The 27,574-nt window shown below is 42.5% G+C and overlaps 1 protein-coding gene across 1 annotated transcript; it reads right to left on the reverse strand.

The window, feature by feature from the left end:
- Positions 1-1,913: 1,913 nt before the first annotated feature.
- On the reverse strand, positions 1,914-27,367 carry cacna2d2b (calcium channel, voltage-dependent, alpha 2/delta subunit 2b; the record flags this gene model as incomplete). The annotated part of the gene is made up of 38 exons (XM_084440957.1): positions 1,914-2,009; positions 2,124-2,206; positions 2,363-2,472; positions 3,435-3,558; positions 3,649-3,704; positions 4,235-4,287; positions 4,631-4,783; positions 4,953-5,024; positions 5,245-5,292; positions 5,407-5,498; positions 5,656-5,754; positions 6,877-6,980; positions 7,161-7,223; positions 7,999-8,089; positions 8,381-8,478; positions 9,252-9,312; positions 9,806-9,882; positions 10,058-10,119; positions 10,241-10,312; positions 10,469-10,540; positions 11,029-11,103; positions 11,206-11,280; positions 11,463-11,528; positions 11,683-11,772; positions 11,944-11,993; positions 12,963-13,041; positions 13,200-13,310; positions 13,654-13,815; positions 14,179-14,278; positions 14,483-14,533; positions 14,636-14,693; positions 15,335-15,466; positions 15,798-15,924; positions 16,153-16,197; positions 18,931-18,987; positions 19,613-19,729; positions 23,479-23,560; positions 27,252-27,367. The coding sequence occupies 38 exons, from the start codon at positions 27,365-27,367 to the stop codon at positions 1,914-1,916; spliced, it is 3,279 nt and encodes a 1,092-aa protein (XP_084297083.1).
- Positions 27,368-27,574: the final 207 nt, after the last annotated feature.

Below are 27,574 nucleotides of genomic sequence, written 5' to 3' on the forward strand. Positions count from 1 at the left end.
TTCACAAAGTCTCTATATGCTTGGGAATGACAAAAAAACATTACTGTGCGGAGGTTTCCTCAGGATCTGTCGTTTGGTGTATGTGCTTTGGTCCAGGGCTGACTCACAGCCACAGTGTACAGAGAGATGACACAGCACCCTAGTGTCTCTGTTCCTCCATGTTCCACACCTCTCTTGGTCATCTTTCTACTAAAAACAGGGGGAGGGGGGTATTCCTCATGCTCTGGGGCAGAGCTGTAATACAGAAGCTGTTGTCCAACTGTGCTGTCTCAACTGTGCTTTGCTCATAAAATGTGAACCAAGGAAATGTACCCAGGACTGAGCAGTCTCCCCTCACCTTGTGCAGTCCTTTAGTCCATACAGAAAATTCAAACCTCTCAACTCTAATTGCTCAGCAGTCTAGGGCTGCCCAATAGATGCACTTGGTAATAACTACAGGTCCATCAAGTCCACAGATTCAAATGTGCCTTTCTCAAGGGCCTCAGGTTGTCTCTCTCCAAGTGTCTCCTGATTTTAGATCCAAGTCCTGGCCAACCAATAGGAGTGCACCAAGGCACTGCTGGATGGAACACCAGGCGGGCGAAAAAACAAACAAAAAAAGCATACAAATATTTCATCAAAAAGCTTGTCAAAAATATCACTGTTTCTATCTCCACAAAGGCGATGGGGACTAAGCTCAGATCAGACCACGAGAGAGTCCACAAATGTTCAGGGTGGCAGCGCCATAACAAGAAAACACCACAAGCTGTTGAAAAGCTACATTCCCCATACAATAGCGTACACAAGTGCATCAGCTTATCAGATGAAATCAATTATTGTACAAGATACAACATGAGGCTTCAGAATCTCTCATTCAAATTTCCAAATGAAGGAACATGGTAGATACATGTAGGTGTGTTCATATAGTCAATACATTGTGTATCTGTTCAATATGTTTCATAACATCCACAAAGACCACAATATAACAATTGATGGTAATGGGCTATTGTTTTCTCACTGTTCGAACCTCTCCGAGCCTTCTTATTTGGCTTTTGGAAGCACATCAAGAACCCTACCAAGCTTTTGTGGATGCATATAATAAAAGAAAAAAACATTTCTTAAAACATCCCCATTCACACACAAACCAGTTGGGTGGCTCTTAGAGATACATTATGTACGCTTTATGCATCTGCATAATTAAACACTTTGTGCATAATCAAATATGATCCCCCTGTAACAAAACAAGTGACTGTTCTTTTTCTAGAGGCTTATGCCGGGCTCAGACTACAGGATTTTTGGGCCGATTTATCCCTGATTCACCCCTCCCGACAATCGGAGGAGAAATCTGGTCTGGAACGTTGGTCGGGGCTGATGATCGGCCCAGATGATCTTGTAATGTGAGGGGTTTACAGATCCAATCTTATACCTCCCGATCGGCTCGCAGACCCATCGGGGCGGCCCCGATAATATCAAACATGTTTGATATTTAAGATTATTACGTCCCGACTTTACAAGTGAGACAGCGAGACCAGTAGTTCGTTGCTCCCTCGGGCACGATAAGATCCTTTAGTGTGTGCTGAGCCGTTATTTTCAAATCTTGCTGTGTGTGCTTGTTTGAGATGCGCAAGAAGAATATCTGTTAAGATTCTCCTTATGTGCGTGATGTAACCCGATTTCGAAATTGGTTAGGATTTTAAATATCCTGTAGTGTGAGCCCGGCATTAGGGAATACAGTATAGTATAATGGCAAGGCAGTAAGGAAGGACGATAAGCACATGGAGAGGAAGAAGTTGGCATTCATGGAAGACAAAATAACACTTGTTTTGGCAGAGGTCGAAAACGACCTGAGGTGAAGACAAAGATTCTGAAGGGAATAATGAGGACAAAGTTGTGATGGCAGAAGTAAGAGGATGACCTTGGGTCTAGCCCGAGGGTCAGAGACAGAGGAGAACCAGAATCAGCTGAATAAAGAGAAGGGTTCCCATTGGAGAGTCTAGGGAGTGGCCCCGCCCACACTCGGTAGTATTCTCCTACAATATAAGCAGAGAAGAGACATAATGTGAGAGCAAGCACCTGCTACTGTACATATAGAAAAAAAGCAATGGCCAGAGTAGACTTCTCTGGTACTTGTCACATCTTCTTACCCCAGTATTGTAGTCAAAGCAGGTCGCTGGGCCTTTGCGATACCGTGCAGAGCTCAGAACCTCACATGGGTTCTCCTCTTGAACTATGATGGGTTAAGGAGATACTGATGGCCTATTGTGTGAGAAACAACCTATCCAACTCTGATTACGGATGTCAGTAGATATCAATAGAGATGAGAGGTAACTGATACATTTGTTTACTCATCAGTAAATGAAGCCATTGATTACAAGAAGGATACACTCTGTTTTGACCTGGGTCAGTCTCTCGATCTCACAGGAGCTGCAGGGCAGTGTCTCAGCCACAACAAACAGTAGGTTGGTGTTCTCGATCCGCTTAGCATGGAATAGCCTATGGAGGAAAAACAATGGACATCTACGTATGTACGGTACAGGCTGCGTGTGGGCATACAGTCATATACAGTACATTACAGTCATTTAGCAGACACTTTTATCCAAAGCGGCTTACAATAATTGCATTTAACGTACTGTAGGTAGTCAGTTTACTACTACTCGCCAGAACTCACAAGTGCATCTCCTTTCTAAACAAGTGACTAAGAGCATCTAGTGCTAAAGAAAAGTGTAAGAGAAGAAAAATATAACTACAAATGGTGCTCGGAGAGCAGAGACATCCATCCATGAATGCATTTGGTGGCTCTGTGCGCATGAGCATGAGATATTTGGTATTGCTGCATTCGTTAGGTCGAGAGCTTTATGCCAGTTCAAACCTCGTGTCTCATGTTGAGACACAGTATGGTCGTATCAAGTTTCATGAAAATCGCTCCGGTACTTTTTGAGTAATCCTGCAAACAAACCAATAAATAAATAAACCAACCAACCAACCAAACAGACACCACCGAAAACATTACCTCTGTCGCAGAGGTAAATACAAGGTGTTTAAAAGGAAGGATACTGATGGTACTTCTTGAAGAGGTGAGAGCCGTGATCGCGTCGATCGACTGCAGAAGCCTAATGCTGTGTTCACACCGGGCACAAATTTTTCCTGCGGCGCGGCAAGTTTACATAGAAAGTCAATACAATTTGCGCGAACTGGGCGGCGGGCGGCGCGAATCGCAGAACTCGGCGGCGAGGCGACCCATTGTTCCCGCAGCGAGATTGGGCGAACTGGGCGGCGCAAATTTTCTCTCGCCGCGCCCGGTGTGAACACAGCATAAGAGTGACGGGGCAACCACTCGCCCCGAGGTAGCAGTGCGTAGTGGTCAGGAGGGGGTGTAGGACTTGACCATGGACTGGAGGTAGGAGGGAGCTGTTCTGAGCTGTACAGTAGTGTACCGCAAACACATGTTCACCCACCTGGAGCAGTTTCCACAGTCCTGCAGCACGTTATACGAGTTTGTGGTGTTCGTGAAGTAAAACTGACTTTGGATGGTCACACAGCTGCTTGCCCTGGTCTCAAACCCTGCAGCCAGAATATCGCCTGCAATACATTCACACATACAGCATCACTCACACTGCACATCTACATGTCCACAAAACATTCCTCACAAATGTTTTAATGAACACAAACCTGTGTAGAGCCAACTGTTGTAGGCCAATCCATAGATCAGCTGCTGGATCAGAGACCTGGAGCAGAGAACAGCACAAAGAGGAGGGGAGACGTGCTAGAAACATTTCTATGGTACAGTACTGTACATCTGATAGATGGATGGACAGATACTAGATAGATAGACAGACATATGATAGATAGATAGATAGATAGATAGATAGATAGACATATGATAGATAGATAGATAGATAGATAGATAGATAGATAGATTAATCAGGCTTTCCAACCATATAAAATACAATACCAATTGGTATTATTAAAGGGGAGAAATAATCGACCGAAACGTTTCCAAACTACTTTTGAGGAGTATAGATAGATAGATAGATAGATAGATAGATAGATAGATAGATAGATGGATAGATAGATAGATAGATAGATAGATAGATAGATAGATAATTTATTCATCCACAGGGGGAAATCTTTTAAGTCTTAAAGCACAGCAGCACTGTGGCGGGAAAGTGTTGAAAAGAAGATGTCAGAGTGAGAAACACACCTCAATGACAGAGGGTGAGTTAAAAAGCACTCGTGGTCTTGTGAATAGTCTCACCATGCCATCGCAGAGCTCCACCAGGCAACACTCAGCACGTCGGCAATGGATGGCTAGAGAAGGGGAGCAGAGAGGAAGAATCCATTATTCAGAAATGCAGAAATCTTTTTTTTTGTTTGTTTGTTTGTTTACATTTTATTGATTTTCAACATATACAAGAATGATACATTTTCCTATCATATCAATAACAGAAAGAAATATAGAAAAAAGAAAACATACATGAAGACAAATCAAATAAGCATCCAATAAAATAATAATAATAATAGTGCCATCCAACCATACTCAATATGAATGCAGAAATCTTAAATACATCTACTGTAGGCTTGGTTGATTAGATTAGAATAAATCAGATTAGATCACATTGTGTGATGTCCCATAATAGGTAGGGTATCTCACCACAAAGATGCCCCTTGGTGCCGCCCCTGTGTGGCTGCTGCTTACAGGCTCACATGCAGACTGGTATTGGAAGGACTGGCGGCGGGTATAGATGGAGTTGTTGTACAGGGCATGCATCAGGTAGGGGTCCACCTCGCCAAAGAAAAGCCCCACCTGGAGCAACAAGATACACAGTGCATGAGGGCTGTGAGCGTGACAGCTGCTGACTATGTTTCCCTTTGACAGTATACTGTAAACATACAGCATCAGGCTCTAAAGGACTCTAAACCATTTATTGGTAGTTCTGACTCGAGTTGGTCTCCCTAACAATGAAGCAACATACCTTTTTCCAGTGATCCCTTTGATTGGACATGACCAGGAACCCACCGTCGTCAATCAGATAACAAAGGAGGTCCTGGACACATGGTATCATATGAATTATTACAACACAGCCAGAGTAGAGCTACATTCCGACCATCCTGTTGACCCCCCCCCCCCCCCCCCCCCTGCATATTTGTCATCACATTCTACTCAAAACTACATTCAAGTCCTTGATCACAGCAACACCGTTTATACTCTGACATTGGGCCAATTCATTAGGGTTCAACACAAGAAAGAGGGGGAGGGATTCTCACATCTGTGTTGACTTCGCAGTCCATCTCACAGCTTCTGGATGGTCCACACTGTCCAAAGCAAACCGAACCCAGACTGAGCATTTTCTAAATCACTTCACAGTCATGCAATGAATTCATTTCTTCGCTTGTAGTGTTTTCTCGTCAGACTGTTCTGTAAAGTACCTTGTGTGAGCCTTGACGGCTGTCTGACACGTTGCTGGCCAAGATCTTAAACTTGTCTACCCAGGCTTCAAAGTCCAGCTTCACTCCCACCACTAAGCATCCAGAGAGACGGAACAGGAACATACAGTGAGATGTTTTACACCATAAAGGGCATTTCATACTGTAAGCTCACAGAGACCCGAGATATGGAAGCCTTGGAGGAAGATAGTGCCTCCTTAAATAACTGTCATCCATATAATCATTCCCTACCTGCTGGTTTCAGAATCTTGCCTCCAAAGTTGACTTCTATGGAGGAGCTGACCAGAATCCCGATGGTGCCATTTTCGGAGCTCACTGGATCCTCTAAGGCTATGACGAGAGTTGACCGGGTTAAAGCGCAACCAAACCAAAAATGGTGATGTGAGTATTAAACCAAGGTCTGTGGCAGGGTTAGTCAACTAGGGACCTCCGTCAGGCCCTTTGATACATTTAAAAACTGGGATCATTGAAAAAAAAAAGTAAAAAAAAACAACAACAAAAACATATTTGTTCCTAGGTTTTTAACATACAGTATAAGAAAAAATATTTTCCATTTTCCTTTCCAACTGTCACTGCTCATCACGTATCATACAGTAGGCCTGCCTACCAATCAGCATTCGATACACAGTAGCTGGCTACATTGCAGTAACATGCAGCTTCTCAGGCAAGTTTAATGTAGCTATCATTAAATGTCCCTATCAACTCTAAAGAAATGACCAAGTAGATTGAGAGAATCGCCAGTTTCGCCATAAATAGATGAGAAGTACCCCCACCACCACCAACACCACCTATGTCCTGTAGCCTTGTGAGACCATCCTGATCTAGTGAACTCCCATTCTGTGACAGTGTTTCTCTCTGCAGATACTGTAAGCCTGGCCATCCCCATATCTACTGTAGAGCAGTTATAGTGGGCGGGAATACTCGCCTTGATTAATCATGATAAATGATTAATCATGATTAATCACAAGTTTAATAGTCTAGTTGGAAGGTGGGGTCCCCATGCACCCCATTGATGTCTTTTTCTAACTTATTTTTTTTGTAATTCTCAAGGTGTCTAGTAAACTCATTTTGATGTTCCCAACTCGAAATATTGTCCCATTGGTCTGTTTGGTGGCCATCTTTGTGGCTATCCTGGATTTCTGATGAAAATTCATAGAGACAAATGACCTAATTTCAGTGTAATTTTGACATGAAAAATTGATTGAGCTAGTTATTGTCATGATTTTAACAAATTTGGTATATTAAAACTCGAAAAGTCTAGAATTTACAAGAAGTCGCAGAAAATAGAGCAAGAAAGCCTATTTATGTTTTAAATAATTGCTTTTACTACAGTATTTGGTTTATTATGGAAATCCCACAGTACGAGTAATTCTATCTGGAGTCAGGAATATCACCGGCTCAAGATCAGGATGGTCTCCTGGTACCACCTAGGTACTACAGACTGCCACTCACAGGCTCGGAGAGGTGGTCTGAACATGTAGCCCTTGTTGTCCAGGCTGCGGCGATAGTAGTTGGAGTTGAAGGGCTCAGGATCCTCATCCCATGACTCAGCAGCACTAAGACAGATCAATAAAATACAACTCATTCACGAGATAGTGCATGAATACACCTGCTATGAAACAGAAAATGGAAAACATCATCAGCAAACAAACTTTGACCATTAAGCCTCATCGGTTCCCTCATCCTGTCACTAATACCATAGCCCTTGTGCTGCATGTATACGGTGCCTCACTCACGTGTTGGGGAAGACTCGTGTGACTCCTCCGTCTGTCGCAGCAAATAGAGCCAGGAAGCCGTACCTGAAGCACAGGATCCTGTCACTCACAATACCCCCTGAAGGACAGCTGGGAAAACGCTGAGGACAAATTCCACCAGCAATGCCTGTAGTTGCATGTGTGTTGTGTGATACTGTATGTCGCCGCCCACGTGTGATTATGTGTGCTGTGAGGTGATTAAAGATCCTTCGAGGTCCTATAATAATTATAATTCCTATTGGTGTTTCAAGGTTTTATTAACAATGTTGACTGTTATTACCCTTTAATCCCTTTTGTCTAATGCCGGGCTCACACTACAGGATATTTAAATTCCTAACCAATTTCTAAATCGGGTTACATCACGCACATAAGGAGAATCTTAACAGATATTCTTCTTGCGCATCTCAAACAAGCACATACAGCAAGATTTGAAAATAACGGCTCAGCACACACTACAGGATCTTATCGTCCCCAAGGGAGCAACGAACCACTGGTCTCGCCGTCTCACTTGTAAAGTCGGGACGTAATAATCTTAAATATCAAACATGTTTAATATTATCGGGGCCGCCCCGATGGGTCTGCGAGCCGATCAGGAGGTATAAGATTGGATCTGTAAACCCCTCACATTAAACCCCTCATCGGCCCCGACCAACGTTCAAGACCAGATTTCTCCTCCGATTGTCGGGAGGGGTGAATCGGGGATAAATCGGCCCAAAAATCCTGTAGTCTGAGCCCGGCATAAGAGAATATATGTAAATGGTTAGATGGATACGGCACCTGTACAGTATATACAGTATTATGTACATTTGAATTCACTCACGTATTGAGTTCCTTGTTCTTCCACACTCTGGACGCAAGCTGCCAAATGATTCCAGAATCCAAGATCAAATTGTGAATGAGGCCTTGATCACCTGAGTACACACACACACACACACACACACACACACACACACACACACCCACACCCACACACACACACACACACACACACCCACACCCACACACACACCCGCACACACACACACACACACACACACACACACACACACAAAGTTGAGGATGTTGGCTGTCTACATGGCTTTAATCGTCTACTGTCAAATTAGCCATCTTCAAGTGATTTACTTTAATAAGGCATCTTTAATGAGGCAAACCTGAGAGCCTGATTCTCTACAAGCACATACTCTAGAAACAGAGGGACTCACAGTCCTCTGACTCGGGTGTGATCTCCACCATGAGAGACAGGAAGTTCTCCAGGAACTGTGTGTTGTTGTCAGAGATATGCAGACGCTTACAGTACTCCCTGTAGGTAGGATCAAACAATGATTAGATTGGGTACAGAACATACACACACACCCATACAAACATACACATGCATGCACACACACACACACACACACACACACACACACACATCCACATATAGACACACATTAAGGCACGCAGTAAACATTCACTACATTCTACAGCATCTGGAACACGCAGGCACCTACGCCAGGACCCTGTTTGTGGATTTCAGCTCTGCTTTTAACTCCATCCTCGAGAGGTAGCTTCAACAGTCTGATGAAGAGCAGTTAGCTCGAAACGTCGCCAGCACTTCTGTGGTGCAATAAATATTGAAAAAGGAGCCCTGCAGTGTGCAAGCTTTTTTCTTCTTTATACTGTAGTTTGTATACTTTTCAGCTCAGCACCTGCCCTACTCAGGCGTGGATGTGCGTGTGTGCATCTTTTTCAATAGCTTCTTCCCCATGACCATGTACTGCTTAGGACGCACCGCACTCACTTATCACGCCGCACACATCATATACACATGCACACACTCACATACACATAACGCTCTGCACACTCACTGACCGACCGCACTACTTTTCTGTATATTGTTCTTTTTCTTAGATTATCCTTTTTTACACTAGCATTTTGTACTTGCTCTTTGCACTGTCCCGTCTTTGCACTGTCCTGTCTTGTCCCTGTTATCGGTCCAATGTTATCTGTTATGCACCACGACCCGAATGCAAATTCCTAGTACGTTGAAAAAATGCAATGCATAAAACAAAGATTCTGATTCTGACTGTTTACCTCGGAGCCAGGAACACATGGCCCCCTGATTCAAAGTTGCTGGGCAACAGAGATTGTAGATCTGCAAGAGAGTGTGAGGTTGTTATCAGCATATTCCTTCTGTGTTACTGAAGACTTAAAGTCGCACTGAAATGAAAAAAGCATTCTGTCCCATTTTGGTTCACCTAATTGTTCATAGTGTTCACCTATTCAACGATGTATGCCCAAAAAAATTCAAAATTCTACTTTTGTTGTAATCTTATATCAAAGTATATAGTTTCTTACTTCCTGGAAAACGGTAGGTCACGTGCAATGACGACAACAGGTACCTTAGATTTTAGGCCAATAATCTCACGACATCCACCCGTCAATCAACGCTATCCTTCTATCGAATCTCTCTAAAGTTCTTAAAACCCGTCCACTTGTCAATGTTCCAATCAAATTCCTCTAAACATATGTCCCACCCTCATAGCTTGTTTGCGTCGGAAATACGTCAAACTACGGAAGTTAGATGATCTCAAACGTCCGTTTCAGTGCGACTTTAAAGAAAGAAGACAAGTGTGTAAGTTACTCACACTGCAGCTGCAACATCACGTCACTCAGGTCTGCTTGGATGTAGTATTCACTGTAGGTGGGCAGCACCAAACCCAGGCTGCACATAGGGATACATGGTGGATAAGAAATCAGTTCAGCTTTTACAATCAAAAGGCAACACTGTCTTTGAAATAATATATTAGGGTAAGATAACTTCCACCCACATTCACCAACTAAAACAAAACAACTGTTCCTATAAACTACAGATAATCATATTGATCCTTGTCACTCACCTGTAATCTGTGCCATTAATGGGTGTCCAGGTGTAAGTCCGAAATGCTTCATCTATGTATTGCTGTAACAGAAGAAAGACAATCCATGACAATTAAGATTTTGCCTTCAACACAAAATGCAGTACATATTATACAGACACCAATAAATCGTTTTTTTAAGTGGACAAAATAGCAATGACTTGCCTCGTCAATTGATTTGATGAGTGTCTTTATTTGCATTTCACCTGGTCTTCCATCAATCATTTGTCGACGGATCTGGAGTGTAAAAACAAAACAATGCAGCAACAATTCACCCCACTGTACCGTACACACACAAGAGCTAACTGGCCTTGCTCATGGGTACATCAGGAGCAGGGGGGAGTAACCTAGAACCTTCCAGAACCACTGGGCACTCCCCAGGTTTATACTGACCTCCTGCTTACTGCTATCCTCCACCTCTGCATCCAGGAAATCTAGTGTTACTGGTTCGGGGAGGTCCACAAGCTAGGAGATATCACACACAGGTAACACAAGTGCACTGCAGAAACCACATACTGTACACCCCCCCAAAAAAAAACAACAACATAATGGGCAATTTTCAGATGTTTGTTTACAGTGAAGATTCTTTTTTCAGCTTTTTAATGGTATAGGACAGTGTAGAGAGACAGGAAATGTGGGAGAGAGAGAGGGGAGGACATGCGGCACAGGACCCGAGCCGGGAATCGAACCCGGGTCCGCCGCACGAAGAACTAGTCTTCATATGGTGTGCGCCTTACCCGGTGAGCTACCGGGCGCCCCTACAGTGATGATTCTGAGCTTATCAATGCAAGGCTGTATCTGGTAGGCTATTACATGATTATACTGTACACTAACAAGGCAAACCTTTTCAGTTTTGTAATATCACTGTGTAGTGTGCACTGTACATGATTTACTCTAACCAATCATTTCTTGAATACATATCAGAGGCTCTGATCTGTCAAAGTTCCACTCACCTTCGGGTGAAGGTTGGGGTGCAGGAGAAGGTATCCATTTGGATCAATGGCAAATATGTATCCATTTGCACCGAGCTGAAGATAAAAGGAGAGCAGACAGTGTTCATGCCTAAATAGACTGAATACATTGTGAAAAAGTGAAACTGAGATGAACTTGAGATGTTCAAAGACACTTGCATTGTATCGGGGTGTAAGCCTCTTTATCTCATCCAGATGAACATCCACTCCCATGACACCTAGTATGAGCTGATTCTGGAGGAACATCAAACACATATTTAAAGAGAGAATGGATTGATAGCATTTTAACTGAACTAAAAATACGACTTGCTACTGCATCAAGAGAATATAACGAAAGGGAAATGGAAATTGAAAAATGTAATTAAAATTTAAATTAAAATGTTAAGTAAAGTATTTTCATTTAGAATAGTTTGTACCTGTGAGTTGCCTTCCACTGTCAGATTAAATACAGGCATAGTCCCAGTAACCACCAGCCCCAGACCCTACAAAGACAAATATTTTCCATGTATATCGTGGTAGCAAAAAAAACCTGCATTACAGGAGCTCATCATGACTCAACAGATATCTTCAATCTCCAGAGCTTCCAGTGGTGTTTAAAGCATGTGTGAGGCCAACGTGGATACAGTATTGTCTCACCAATGCATCCTGATAGACATTGGTCCACTGAACCTGCTTGGCTACGCTGCCTGCCAGAACCATGGGCCGGCCCAGAACATCCAGGTACTCCTGTTGACACACAGGAACGTTACACAAGCTGGAAAAAAACACACCGACCTCAGGGAACAGTGCAGTGAAGAATACAACTACATGATTTATGAGATGTTTCAGCTGGAAAACAGGGGGAGGGATCGACCCTGAGCAGGACTCAGCTGTGTGAGAGGCCCCAGACGAACCCACCTGGGTGTTAATCCTGATGGCACAGATGGAACGGATCTCAAAATAGTAACCTGGCAGGGGTGGTAGAGAGAAAAGAAAAACAGAGAGAGCGAGAGGGGAGGGGTGAGAAACAGAGCCCACTGTTATGGCGCACACTAGAGGTCTTCACGGGTCGGGTAAATCCGAGAGGACCCGAACCAGACCCGAGGTCCACATTTCCCACGCTTTTATTATGGTCAATTGGGTTCGGGTGGATCCGATATTACCTCGGGTCTGTTTATCATTATGCGTAATACCCGAGAGAAACACATGACGCGAATTCAGTGAGACCTGAAAAGAAAATGCTGGAAGAAAATGAATATAAAGAGGTCAAACCTAGCGGCAGAGGCCTGTCGAGATTGAGAGGATAAATCGCAATTCCATCCAACTGTGATGCAACAGCATGCAATCCAACAGCCGTGACAGCCTAAGCGATTAATGCTACTAGGCTACTTGCTACTACTACCTGTCGGATCCGTAAAATACCCGATCCGACTCGGGTCTCGGGTCTCTGTCCTACTCCTGCTCTCGGACAAAATCAGGTCTGGTATACATATTTTTTTTAAATGATCGGATTTAGTCGGATCTCGGAACGAATGTCTCGGGTCCATCTCGGTTTCGGGTCCACGTTTTAGACCCGAGAAGACCTCTAGCTCACACTGTATGAGAAATGGTGAACTTGAAAGCTACAGTATATCGGAGGCACTCATAGCCAAGGGGATTAAATGGTGAACAACTGGAGCTGAGAGAGAGTCATCCTCTGACTGGACACATGAGAACACCCCTGCTCTACTGTAAGAGCCCCACTCACCTTTATTTTAGCTCACTTATCTGGCCCCCGGGTGATTACTGTTTTTTTGCTTCCCTCTGGAATATGTAGAGAGTGGGTCGTATGCCCACCTCCCTTGTTCTCTGTAAAGCGCATTGTGTTGCCTCTGGGTATGAAATGCGCTATACAAATAAAGCTTTGATTGATTGATTGATTGAAGAGCCCCACTCACCTTTATTGGCACAGGCAATCCACTGCAAGGGTGTGACATCATAGTTGTGCTGTCCCACAGAGAATGTGAACACTCGTACCTTGGAGTAAGGGAATTTAAAGCAAAAAAAATGAATCTCTTTACAAATGTATTATTTTATCAAGCCTGAAAGAGCATAGGAATTCAATGTGAGTATTTTACAAATAAAAAATAATGAAGAAGTGGTGATTGAAACTTTCAAAAAGGATGAGTACAGACCGTCCTGTTGGGCCAGTTGTACTGCTCAAAGATGTCCTGCGCTCGATCCTCTCCGCCGTCAGTAAAGAGCATGATTATTTTATTGCAGTTGGCTCTTGGAACATTAGTCTTCTGATAAGCAAAAAAGAAAATGTATGAAATTAAAAAGACAGATAAAATGCTGGAAAAACGTTATATAACATTAACAACAGGCAAGAGACCAGAGTACAAAGGTGTGTCCGATTGTCAATGATGTGTCACGAAATAAACTTCAAAGTTGAATGACCTCAGGTCCCTCAAAATGCAATTAAATAAACAACAAAATTAGAACAGAGTAGTATGGATTTAAGTAGACTAAACCTAGACAGAATGCCTGGTTGACCAACAAATTCAGCTGCTACAGTTCTAAAGGTCCTAAATAAACAGATAGCAATAGCAGTGTGTTATTGTAAGTGTTAGGGTTTTCATTATTTACATTTAGAAGCTGATGGAAGGCAAAATGAAAACCAGACTTGTAATCAGTGGTGCCTTTAGCTTGCATTTGCTGCACTGCCTCTTTAAAGATCTTCTTGTTCCGGACGTTGGCCTGGACGAGGTGTCTGAAGCAAGGGACCACAGCTTCTGCCTTCTCATTGAACTGAAACATATCAGCAGGACGTGGGAAAGCATTACGTAATATTTGAAAATGATTAACCCTTTTAATACGACCACATCACCGGCAACATTTAAAAAAATATCTAACAAATATTTAATAATATTAAAAAAATATCTCACAAATCTAAAAAATTCCTCACTCCAACACTTGTTGAAAGCTGAGAAACTGCACTTTCTAGTATTATAGGGAAAATCCAATTAATATTCAAAATGTTGTCACTGTACTTTCAGGGTTAAAAGGGTTAAGAGGGAGAACAAGAGAGGGAGATGGATGTGGAATGACATGGATGCTGATGTTATTAAGTGACACAACTGTAAAGTGAACTGTAATTACATACAAACTCACTCTGGCAACATTGATGTAGTCATCGTCAGACAACGTGTCCAGCATCTCCATAACTGACGCCTTTATGAGCTTCAGAGTGAGACCACTCACACTGCCACTCCTGGTGGGGCCAGGATAAAGGTGTCATCATACACACATGAACCCACACACACATGTCCATGTACACTCACACACACACACACACACACACACACACACACACACACACACACAAACAAAATGCATGCCCACACATACTGTACCGTACCGTACACTCCCACCCAGACAGAAACACCAGCAAATTTAAACCGCTATCTTAACTCACACATCCACAAGGATAACCATGTCTTTAGGTGACGAGGCCCCCTGGATGTACCTAGAAGACAGGTAGATAACTGTCAAATGATCATCATTTTAATTATTGAAATGAACCGTTCATATTATGTTATATTTATAGTAAATAAGACAGCTATTATACCAGGGTCTCCGTCTAACGTCATACAAGTCTATCTTATCAGGAGCTCTCCATGGGGTGGCTGCAGAGAGAGACAGGTAGCAGTCAGACATAGAATTCAGTTTATTAGCCAAGTACATTTTCACATGCACACTGTGACGGTTTTGACTTTTCGTGGTTGCCAGCCAGGGCTCAGCCTGACACTTTTTTAGTTCGAGTCTAGTTGGGGTCTGTTTGTCAAAACCGCACTAAAGGTGCATGTATCAGAATAAATAAACTATTATTACCCTTCTCATGAACCTTTGACAAACCTTGATCATTCCCAACCCAATAATGATTTCACCCAGCAACAATGACCACAGAAACAGGTCAGTAATGCAATCAATATCATATATTCACTGTTCAAGACAGCTTTGCATTTTCATCAGTCATTTCATGAATCAGTTCATTCAGTTCAAAGTTCAGTCAATGCCCAGTTCAATTCAATTCAATTCAGTTCATTCAAAGCCCAGTTCAATTCAATTAATTTCAGTTCATTCAAAGACCAGTTCAATTCAATTAATTTCAGTTCATTCAAAGCCCAGTTCAATTCAATTCATTTCAGTTCATTCAAAGCCCAGTTCAATTCAATTCAGTTCAGTCTCATGACGTCAATATGCGAAACCACTTCCTGGTTAACGCAAACCAAAACAAGTTCTGGTGTGAGGTGGGGATTTCCAGTACCTGGGTAGTAGCGTGTTACTCCCGTGGCGCTCCCAAACGCCTGCCACAGGAGAGACGGATCCTCCCGGCTGTTCTCTATAAACACCTTCTCCAGCGCCTGAGTCCAGTTCAGCTCATTCAGGATCACTGGGGCTAAAGGAGACACACACTTCAGACCACTAACATCTGTCTGTTTGCTACTATATCACAGATAAATGTGGACATTTGTGTTTGCTCATCATATAGTTAAACTGGAAACTTGTCAGAGCTTCCAATGCCAAGGGAAGCCTGCCCCCCCCCCCCAAAAAAAACCCCCACATGAGTCTGATTGGGCAGTAATAAACGAATGACAAGACTTATTCCCGAAACCTATATCCGTTGATTCAGACTAATTATCTGGTTAAATGAACTCAGATGATGTTTAAGCTAGAGTTATTCAAATCAGCTTCCTGTAATACCCCTCAGATCCTGTGGGCCTACTCACCTCCTTTGTAAATGTCTGTGGGGATCTGAACTGCTGTGCTGGAGTAGTTGACATTATTTTTGAAGTAGGGGTCATACACAAACTCCAACTTTCGATGATAGGGGTTTTTTGGTTCCCCTTCACCATCCTGCAAGGAATACTTAAGACACAAACACAGGCAAGCAGGCATGTGTGTATACACACCCACAGGCACGCACATACGCAACACACAAATATGATTATGATAACAACATTTACAATTGCAATAGAGTTAAAGCCTGTATTTCCCTAATACTGCTGTACATCAACAACAGAGCAATCGGCACACCTTGGCAAATCTATTCTATTACATAATACAAACAAAGTACAGACTCACATAATCCAACTCTGCCTTTGAGTCATAATACTTCATATCCCAATCCTGAAAAACAAATAATGAATAAAATATGGTATAGTATATAACATGATTGTTAGATGGGGCCACTGGTAAGCTGGCTTTTGTCAGCTACAAAGCTTGTAGTACTAGCAGTGTTTATTGGAGGCGGGCATTTGTGTTTGTAAATCAGAGGACCTAAGATTGAGGCCAGCATGGGGTTAGTAAGGATAGGAGCAATACTAATGAGGGATGCAGTGACACCTGTTAGATCAGGTCAGCCTGGCTTTACTGCAGCACAGGTTTTGTGGATAACCCTATCTCCATCAAGTATATTATATTATATTATATTATATTATATTCTTTGGCGTTTTCCTGACATGGCCTAAGAGACTTGTCCTTTTTCATGTGACATACTGCGTATGTTTTACTATGTGTTCTTTGTGTGTTATTGTTGTTTGACTTGTACAGCACTTTGGTCAACTTTGTTGTTTTTAAATGTGCTCTATAAATAAAATGGTATGGTATGGTATGGTAAGTATCAGGTAAGAGAGCATGTGTAATAGAATGCTTTTCTGGAATATGCTCCAATATGTGCAGTTACATTACAAAACAATGGCTAAACATTGTCGTCATGGCTGTGCTGCAGTGTGGTGTAACATTTTGGGCTCCCAAATTAACCTATTCCCACAGTTATCATGAAGGAATTTAGAATCAGTAGCTGATTGGCTGAAGGTGTTTGTCTGTCAAGGCAAGTACCCCCGCCCACGAAATCGCTCTCTATGGGGCGAAGGCCAGACCGATATTGTGGAGCGAAGCAGTGAGCTCGCTAGATCGAGATGGTCATACCAGGCTAACGGCACCGTATGGAGTCAAAACGCCCACTTGTTCATATCTGATACGCTGCACCACTGCCCCATCTAGTGGCCAAAGAAAATCAAACTGAGCACCTTTAAATAAACAGACCTAAAACCAACAGAAGATTAAAAAAAGATTAAAACAATATAGAAATATTTTAAACTTGTAACAATGCACTACAGACTTTTTCTTGTCAGGTTCATCTGGGCTTCTTTCTATGGCTATGAAAATGTAGCCTAATAACAATGGTGCGAGTGACTTCTGCAATAAAATTACCGCCAATAAAAAGTGATGAAAACGGTGTCTGATGTCTAAATATAAACTATATAATTACTGTAGTAAACAAGACTTTGCCAGTGGGAGAGAGAAGCTGCATGAATGCGCTTGTGTGGGAGCCAGAGTGACGGAGCGCAGGTATGGAAGACAGCCCAGTGCTCGACAGTCCTATATTCACACTCTGAGCTATAAAAAGATGTTCCGTGTTGATGTAATTCAAAACACTACCGTTTCACCCGTCAATAATGCAAGTGGGTATTTGTGCTGTGAAAAGGTGAAATGATGAGTGGATATTATGAAAACTTGTAAAGTCCAATCGTGGGCCTGATTCGCGCTTTGTGGAGTTTTGCTCGTGTACAATTTATCCTTTCCGTGCGGTCCAGCAACGAATGGGTCATGGACTGGCACCGTTGGTTGGGGGCCGATGCTCTGCAGTGTCTACCCCAGGCCTACGCCTCGATGTGGTGAAAACAAACGGACTGCTACTGTATTAAGTTGTTGTGAAAAGAGAGGCTTGGTCTCTGTGGGGTGAAACGAGAGGCCTGGTCTCTGTGGGGTGAAAAGAGAGGCCTGGTCTCTGTGGGGTGAAAAGAGAGGCCTGGTCTCTGTGGGGTGAAAAGAGAGGCCTGGTCTCTGTGGGGTGAAAAGAGAGGCCTGGTCTCTGTGGGGTGAAAAGAGAGGCCTGGTCTCTGTGGGGTGAAAAGAGAGGCCTGGTCTCTGTGGGGTGAAAAGAGAGGCCTGGTCTCTGTGGGGTGAAAAGAGAGGCTTGGTCTCTGTGGGGTGAAAAGAGAGGCTTGGTCTCTGTGGGGTGAAAAGAGAGGCCTGGTCTCTGTGGGGTGAGAAGAGAGGCCTGGTCTCTGTGGGGTGAAAAGAGAGGCCTGGTCTCTGTGGGGTGAAAAGAGAGGCCTGGTCTCTGTGGGGTGAAAAGAGAGGCTTGGTCTCTGTGGGGTGAAAAGAGAGGCTTGGTCTCTGTGGGGTGTAAAGAGAGGCCTGGTCTCTGTGGGGTGAGAAGAGAGGCCTGGTCTCTGTGGGGTGAAAAGAGAGGCCTGGTCTCTGTGGGGTGAAAAGAGAGGCCTGGTCTCTGTGGGGTGAAAAGAGAGGCCTGGTCTCTGTGGGGTGAAAAGAGAGGCCTGGTCTCTGGCGTGTGCCTAATGAAGAGGAGTCACTGCCATAGGGGACGACGGGGGCGACAGACCCGGTCCCGCATCACTGGGAATTGAGCTAATGGGTTAAACCAAGTGTGAAAGTGGAATGCCAATGTGCGTAGGGCTAAGCAGAGGCTTCCAGGCCCGGCACACTCAGTCCTGCTCCAGACATCCAAGCGCTGAGGAACCAGCTCATCTACAGTATGAGTTTGGACTGACTAGTGATCTCAGTCTGATTATGATCTACACATTCTGCTTGAGGGTGCAGCTTTGGCAACTGAACCCACTCCTGAAGTGGCATTCCTACCATAAGAGCTTAAACACAGACTCAAGCTTACACTGTAGCTTTAACTCAAGAGCAGGGGGAATTCTAATATTTCAGCCCAAGTGGCCTGTAAATGTGATTGATTGATTTATTTACATATAGTCGTCACTCTTTATCAGTAGAGGATTGTGTGAGCAAAACAGTATTGCTGATGCAGTGTGTCCGTCTGGGTTGTACCTTGCTATCCTGCCATGGATGCTCTCTCTGGAGGCGCTCGGCCTCTCTAGCCAGCCTCTGAAAATCAAATACATTCAAGTTAGAAAACAAAGAAAGTAAAGGTCCTCTATTAGTACTGAGGACAGGATGACACACTTCAGCTACTGTAAAATATATGGGAATGCAATTAAAATATGTTTATTTAGCCAAATCCAACCCAACCCATGAAGTATGTAAAAACCTATGTGTATGTGTATGTGTGTGTGTGTGTGCGAGAGAGAGAGAGAGAGGTTCAATAGTGAATGCAATAACAATTTATATTTATACAAGAGGCAATGCATGTGTACTGTATGTACAGTAAGAGGTAGATTAGTCTGAATCATGGACTACACGGCACCTCGTAGTAACAAGACAAATAGACTATACTACATCCAGAGATGTGCGATTAAAGAACAACAATGCACACCCTGCAGCCAATCAGAATTGAGTATTCAACCAAGGTATAAACCATGGTATAACTTTAATTAAATGCACATCTGTAATGTATAAGACCCTGTGAAATGCATTTGAAATGAAATTAGATTTGATGAACATTCTTAAATTAAAAGTGAGAGGAAACAGTGAATTGTTATTGAATTGCATTTTGTTATTTTTTCTTTATTGTATGTTTCTTGTGGGAGTATAAATATAAATTCTGACTTACATCGAGTGCCTCACGCTTCTTGGCTAGAAGCTTCTCTATATCCGAGGCCACCTTCTCCACCATCTCTCGGGGTGAATTCTTTACCAGGCTAAACTGCCTTCTCTTCTCATTGTAGATCTGCAAGACATTTGGAAATACAGTATTGCATCACTGTAGTTACATTAGACATCATTCTTTATATACAACCTAAAAAATGTATCAGCCCTTTTAATGTATAGCTGGCATTTTGATTCAGTGATGTCATGTTGCCAAAGCAGTGTGACAGCTCATCGAGTAAAAGTAAGACAAGCTTTATCTATATATCTATAATGTACTCGTCAAAGGGTTAAGCCCTGCCTAAATACAAACTTCAATTTGATATTGTGATACAGGAAACAAGTTATTAAAGTGACAGTTCAGAATTTTGAACATAGGGCCTCATTTTACTTACTTACCTATTATGATTGATTGAGATAATTTTCCGCCGCCCACTCGTTTTGCATAACACTAGCGCAATGCAATAGTATTCGGCACTGTAGCATCCACTGACAAACTCACTTAAACGCTCCACAGTGCACCCAAAGCAAATAAAATATGACAAAAGTCTAGAAGGGGTTAATTTGAGTGTATGTACTGTACATCATTTTTTAAGTGAAATTTTGTTGAATCCTTTATTTTGTTGGGACCTGTTCTCTGTGGAAGGTAGAGCAGCGGAGTGAATGATTTCCTTATCACTGTCTGTGATAAAACACAATAAATGTGTGCACCTACAAAGCCTGTCTATTTATTTAAATATATCTAGAGTTAACACTAGCTTTCAAATGCTACATTTACCTTTCACAATATCTTGACAGCCTCAGATAGCAGGATGCACTCAGGAATGACACCTGAAAATACAGTATCTATATGGTAAATGTCTACTGTACCTTGTCCCTGTCTTAAAAACCAATCAATCAATTCATGTCTATGTAACAGATGTGAATTCAGACTTCTTTATACATGTCCCTGACTCACTTCCTGATCACACACACACACAAGCCAGGCAGACAGAGCATTTTAGGTGTTTACCAGTATAGAGCACAGCTCTGTGCAAGAGCACATTGTATACAGTGCAAACAGTAATTATACATTATGATAACTAGTAAAGAAATCTTGAATCGTTTGTCATACAGCTTTTTCCAGACCATGGAGACCAATAGACTGGAGGTAAGTAATTGAGTTATTTTTAAAAGCACATAGCTGTGTGTGTGTGTGTGTGTGTGTGTCTGTATGTATAATAGATGCATATGAGTAAATACAGTATGACTGCATTCTAATAAATGAGAGGTCAACAACTCTGACAATTATTGTAATAATCGCAATTGTTTTTCTGACAATTAATCGTTAATCGGGGGGACGAAAAAATGACCAACAAAAAAAAGGTTATGGTACAAAACTGTGTACATAATTTGCATATTGTAAGAGTGAATAAAACTACGCATCCCAAAAACCATTGCGAATGATACACTTCTCTCGCTAAAACAGTTTCAAACTTGCTTCAGAATTCCAACTTGCTTCTTCATAAATTACATTTTTGTCATTGTTAAGTGTTAATATTGTTAATATTAGCGTTTTAGTTTGTGTTGTGTGTGTATATTGCTTGTAACGTTGGCTAGCTAATGCGTTAGCTGTCAGAAGCATGGTGCCATGCTTCGTTCCTGACTGCGTTCACCGCTCGGATGACCGTCGTTGCCACCTGTTCTACCCATTCCCGAGAAGGCATCGGCGAAGAAGGAAGGATCACATTGATAAGGTATTACTCTTTTTAATAATATGAATTTGTGATGCAGGTACATTCACATACCTAATGTTAAGCTATTACGTGAGTTACCAGAGCTGCATAGGATAAGCAGCTAACCATAGATAGAACCTTTGTTAACGTTCTTAGATCAAGAATGAATGAAAAACGTCAGTCACTCAGTAGCCTGTGCCCAACCGTCGACAGTGTACACATTTCCATGGTAACAACTCCGCTTGATGGGACGTCGGAGCAATGGGTTTTGCATTTTCGGAATGATGGGCTGACGCAGACCAATGGGATGTCGGACCAGTGGTGCATTTTTCGGCCTACGTACTGAGTGGTCGGAATAATGGGGTGTCAGGCATTTGCCTCTTATGGCTTCTAAACACTGTGCGATTTTTGCAATCTTATAAGTTTCTTGCAACTTGCATCTGTAACCTTGGTTACGACCATGTTGTGATAGATAAATTCGAATTAGTGTATTCTCTGCTCAAGACATTGTCTTAGGAAATTTACACTGTGAATCCGGTCTTAAATAATAATAATAAAGTGAGAAGTTGTCCTCTGTTTATTACTCTGACCCAACTATCCCCAGGCCCAAACAATCCTTTATGACAAGAGACCTCACCAGGGAGAGACCTCACCAGGGAGAGACCTCACCAGGGTCCCCTCCACCCAGCTGTCTTTGATCTCTGTAAATGTTTACTTCAGCTGTTGATGAAATACAATAAAATGTATGCCAAGCACATCCACCACGCTGGAGCAGGACAAAATGACATCTGGTAAAGTAAGGTTGAGGTCCGCACACAACTACTCCACAGGACTATTTATTAGGTAAAAGGTGACAACGTTTCGACCCGTGTGGGTCTTCGTCAGACCCTCAGACCTAGCCTACTCACTGATAATTGGCTAGTGAAGTATTTGCATATGCATGTTACAACCATAGTGTTTATAATGCTCTGTTTTGATGAGTATCACTGCTCTTGGTGGATTTGCCCGTCTCTGTGAGTCCAACTTTGCAAACTCGTGAACTATTTGGAATAAAAGTAACCAGCTTGGACTTGCAAAGATGAACCTTGGCATTCTCGACTACTCTTTTCTTAATTATTAGAATAAATCTATAACAATGTACACTGTGCGATGAGACACTTCTGAATCGTAGGCTACGAGCGGCTGCAAGCGGCTACCCTTCCCAACCCCTCAGGTCTTATTAATTCTGTCATTAAATTACTTTCTGAGATGTGATCCACGATGTACTGTATGTTGAATGAAAATATAAATTTAGTTCTCCTGTTATTGTGACAAACTGTTCTCATCTAATGTACTGACAGATATAACAATTGTATGTTTTTATTAAATTGCAAAGAGATGGATAATACAGTTTTGGGGGGAATATGTGCTGGCCTTAGTGGAGTCCATGGAATTCATAAATCAATTTCAATTAGCAGTGCAGTTGGGTGGTACAGTAGTTCAAAGCCTTCCCAACCAGAGGGAAGGTTCTACAGTACTTTGGAGCTGTGGATTCTGTGGGATGTTCTTCCCATGCAGACCCAGTCTGTTTCAGACACTGGGTAGGATTATGGATGAATGAACTAATGAGGGGAAAACTGCATGGCTCACATCAAGGCTTCACTGCAGGCTGCTAGACCATCTGCTCTACTGTGGCACGAACACAGAGGACACCAGCCATGGTCATCAGTCATCTCTCACAGAACAGGGCATCTGCCCCCATGCATCCCTCACCCATGCACGTTTTGCTTTTTGACAAGTGAATACTCTGAGATCATTCACCCTTACAGCAAAAAAGGACAAACTCGCTCATCATACAGATGAAATGTCCCCTCATTACTCAGACGTCAGAAAAAGCCACAGCTACCTCACAACCACGACAGCCAATGATGAAAGGTCATTCCAATAAAAGGGTCCAAACAAAGGTTCCTACATGCTTGTTGACCTGACAAATGCTAGTAAATGGGCAATTGAAGATAACGATACCTTGATTTTTCATTAAAATGTAATGTAATATTCTTTACAAATGGGTAAATTGCTAAGTCATAGACTTGAGATAGGACAACAGTCTATAGACTGATATAGACAACAGTCTCACCCCTTTCAGCTGCTGTGCTCCACTGATGTGCTGGAAGACTCTGTCGATCTCCTGCTCGATGCGCCTAGCCCAGTGCATTATCCTAGGAACACAATACAGGATGGGGGGTTAGTTAAGAACTGCACAATAGTTAAAAACTGCAGAATACTTAGTAATATGAAAATATACTGTATGTGGTATCAACAACAAAGGTTTTCTAATCACTCATTTTGTGAAGCCACATAATGATTCTGAAACAAGATAATGGGTGCTTTTTTAACCCATTGCACTCATGTAGACTGCACTGTAACTGGCCCTGCTACAGTTGAAGAAATCTGAACAAAAGACATAACTATAGTGTGACTAAACATTTGTAGTCGTATCATGCGAATATGAACTCTGATTGGGAAATAGATACTATTGTGTTTTACAAGATACAAACATTTGAAACAAAATGGTGTTTTTCATTTCAGAGAGATACAGGGCTGGAAATGCAAGCGCACAACCGAAGAGGCATTGTTACATGACTTCTGCCCACATCCGGTATCTGCAGAGTAACATTAGCCTGTGTGACTCAGACCAGCTGAAGCACGATCCTGGGTTCTCTGACTGTTTCCTTTTCCTCCTCTGGGACAGGTGAGAACGGAGAGCAGAGCTGTGATGAAATTAAGCTGCCCAATCATCTGTTACCTGCCATACATACACTACACCCCAGGGACAACAGAGCGAGGAGCACTGCATGCGGTGACCCATATTCACTTACAGAGCTGTGGGGAGAGGGAGGATGAGAGGGATGGTATGGGATGTGAGAGGGAGAGAGGGAGAGAGAGAGAGAGAGAGAGAGAGAGAGAGAGAGAGAGAGGGAGAGAGAGAGAGATAGAGAGGGAGATAGAGAGAGAGAGAGGGAGAGAGAGAGAGAGAGAGGGAGAGAGAGAGAGATAGAGAGAGAGAGAGAGAGAGAGGGAGATAGAGAGAGAGAGAGAGGGAGAGAGAGAGAGAGAAAGAGGGAGATAGAGAGAGGGAAGGGTGATAAAGAGTGCAAGAAAGACATTGAGGGAAGAGTGTTGAGAGAGGGAATGAATCCTGACTGCTGCAGTATTAATTCTTAATTGGAAGGAGCTGCTGTTCTTCAGTGTGGCGATTCTGCTTCATTTAGCTTACATGAAGAGACCCAGGGCATGGGGGCCGTTTCAAAGCACTCAGCAGAAAACAAGAGGAGACAAGGATAGGGCTGCCGCTCCTTCTGAAGGAACCAATTCATCATATGTACTCAATACACATTATCAGGCATGGACTTTGGAATTTGGGGGCCCATTTTAATATGCCAGTGCAATGATATGAAATATAGAAAAATCTGCCCCTGTAATCTTTATACAAACATTACATTACATTACAGTCATTTAGCAGACGCTTTTATCCAAAGCGACTAACAATAATTGCATTTAACGTAGGAAGAGCCAATGTACTACTACTTGCCAGAACTCACAAGTGCATCTTCTTTCTAAAACAAGTGACTAAGAGCATAATCTAGTGCTGAAGGCAAAGTGCAAGAATCACAATCTAAAGTACAGTGCAATATAATATAATAAGTGCTTAGGTGGGAGGATTGTTGTAGTACTAAACAAACTGTTTACCCACAGACACACACGCACACCTTGCTGCTTCATAAACAGTTACTCTAACCCTTCACAGCCAGTTATTACCTGAAACTACCGCCTTCGATAACACTTACATTTTATAAATATTCTCAATAAACCAATTCTAACCCATTTGTAGATCAAACCCACAACGCATATGGAGCCTTAACCTTATCTATCTAAATCTCCTAATAGTGATGTATTGATATCATGAATGTCCCACTAGTAGTCAAAGGTCAGTTATACGGCAGGCTCCACCTGAGTTGTGGGTTAGAGGTTATTTACTAATCACTTAGCCTACTGATCATCCAGTACGTTTACATACCAATTGGTAATAGTTATCTATTTTAAAAAAGGTTTATAAAGGATAGTTACGAAAAGTGTTACCCTGTTCTCCTATCTGCTGTGAACTGTTCATGTTTATAATGATAGTGTAGATATTATATTTTTCACAAAGATTTGTAAAAAGAAATAAAAAGAAGAAGCTGCACAGAAATAGTCTATGTTTTTGAAAAGTATAGGCATACAGGCCAAATCATGTCAAATCATGAAAATGCAGTGACTAGTACTAAGAAAAAAACAAGCACAAATTTGCAATAGCTGCGACCATACGTGCATGTTCAGTGCCCATGTGCAGCCTATTCTGCGACCTTTCTCGTTCGGTTGTTGTTTCGCCGGTCTAGAGCGGAAGCGCGATGACGCATCGCATAATCATCCGGTCTGGACCGGAAGACGAACAGTTGTTGTAATGTTTTTACTAGCCTCGCCTCGTGTTTTTACTAGCTTCCCCACTAGCTCCAGCACGCATGCACACAGCGCGCAGACTGGCTATTCTCCGTCCGTAGGCTACACTCGTGGCTCACATTCTCTAGCTACTCTACGATCGGCTTGTTGGTGCCTGGAATATTGTGTGTAATATGGCTGAATATTTATCAGATTTTGAGGATATAGAAGATGACTTAGAATATGATGGACGCCGATCGTAGCGTAGAGATCAGAATGTGAGCCGCGAGTGTAGCCTAGCCTACAGACAGAGAATAGCCAGACTAGCCAGTTTGTGCTCTGTGCGCATGCATGCTGGAGCAAGTGAGCTATTTCGTTTCTAAAGATGTTTCTAAAGATCATATTACAGAGGCATGTGAAAAACCACAACAAGCCCTCGCTCTATGTAAGCACAACTAGCGATTCATAAAGACAGATTGATGAAAACAACCGTTTCGCGGCAGAAAATAGATTTTTTAGAAGCTGCATTCTCAGTGCCCCGTCCGCCGCCATTACATGGATATACTTGGCTCACGCTGGATTTTAAATTTCTTCTACAGGCCTCCGAATTACACCAAAGTTATCTCGGTGAGTCAAACGTCTTATAATATGCCGTAAATAAGGTCCAGGTTGTCAAAAACGAGCATTCTCCTTTAAGAAGGTTCTTTTTCAGGAAACCCGGCTCTTATGTGTTCTTGAGGCAAATTTGTTCCGCATGAGGAAAGTGTATCAAGTTTCATACATTTTCGTCAAATAGCCTACTGTCGAAATGCCGGCATTCTGAAATTTGTGTTTTGAATCGGATACTATAGCGCCATCTATGAACGAATCATGGTAATTATTTCTGGCATAGTTATGGTCTCTAGTTGCAGGATCCACATTTAGAGCATTTTTGGTCAAGGACTTTTTGAGTTAGCCATGAAAAGCTTTGTGGACCAACCAACCGACCTATAGAGCTGCTGGTCGCAACTAAAAAGTAGAAAGAAAAGAAAAAGTTGCAGGTTGTGAATAGATTCATTATTTTTTAATCCTGCAGATTACCATCATTTTCAATCAGACAATTTCCAAACATAAAACAACCTGCTGTACAGTAATTCCCTGATACCTAAATAAACAAGATTCCCACTTTGCAGTAGCCTAATCATGGGACATATCAGATCATATCCCATTATTCCGTAGACTACGGAGTGGAAAAAATGGCTGAATATTAGGCTACTTATGTTACAAATTCATCTAACCATTATTCCATCCAGTTGAAGGTAGGCTTGCAGGTATAACATCAAATGGGTCCTTAATGTTTACCATTCATTCACAAACATTCGATTCCGAATTAGGCAACGCATTGTGTTTGTCAGTTTGGTGTCTTAAATTGGCGATATTATAGACTATACTTACGTGTACTGCTGAGGGAATGTGAGACCCTGCGCCCCAGGCCACGGTGCACTGAATATCAAGATAATCTGGAAAGATACCGAGCAGGCGATGCTGCAAGACTGTATGCCTATCGCCATTTTCCATTAAAAATCTTAGAAACGGGGTTTCGGTATCCGAAAAAATGAGTTTCCGATGCGCTATAGGATTGTCGAATTGCAGTATTGCTTGTATCAATCAATTCCGCTGGTCATGTCGACGATTAAAATCCGAACATAGTGGGATCATAGACTGTGAAAGGACTGCGTTTGCTCCATTGATGCAGCGTCTGCCAGGATACTGCAGTC

This window comes from Borostomias antarcticus (assembly GCF_949987555.1).
Source record: "Borostomias antarcticus genome assembly, chromosome: 7".
Classification (NCBI taxonomy): domain Eukaryota; kingdom Metazoa; phylum Chordata; class Actinopteri; order Stomiiformes; family Stomiidae; genus Borostomias; species Borostomias antarcticus.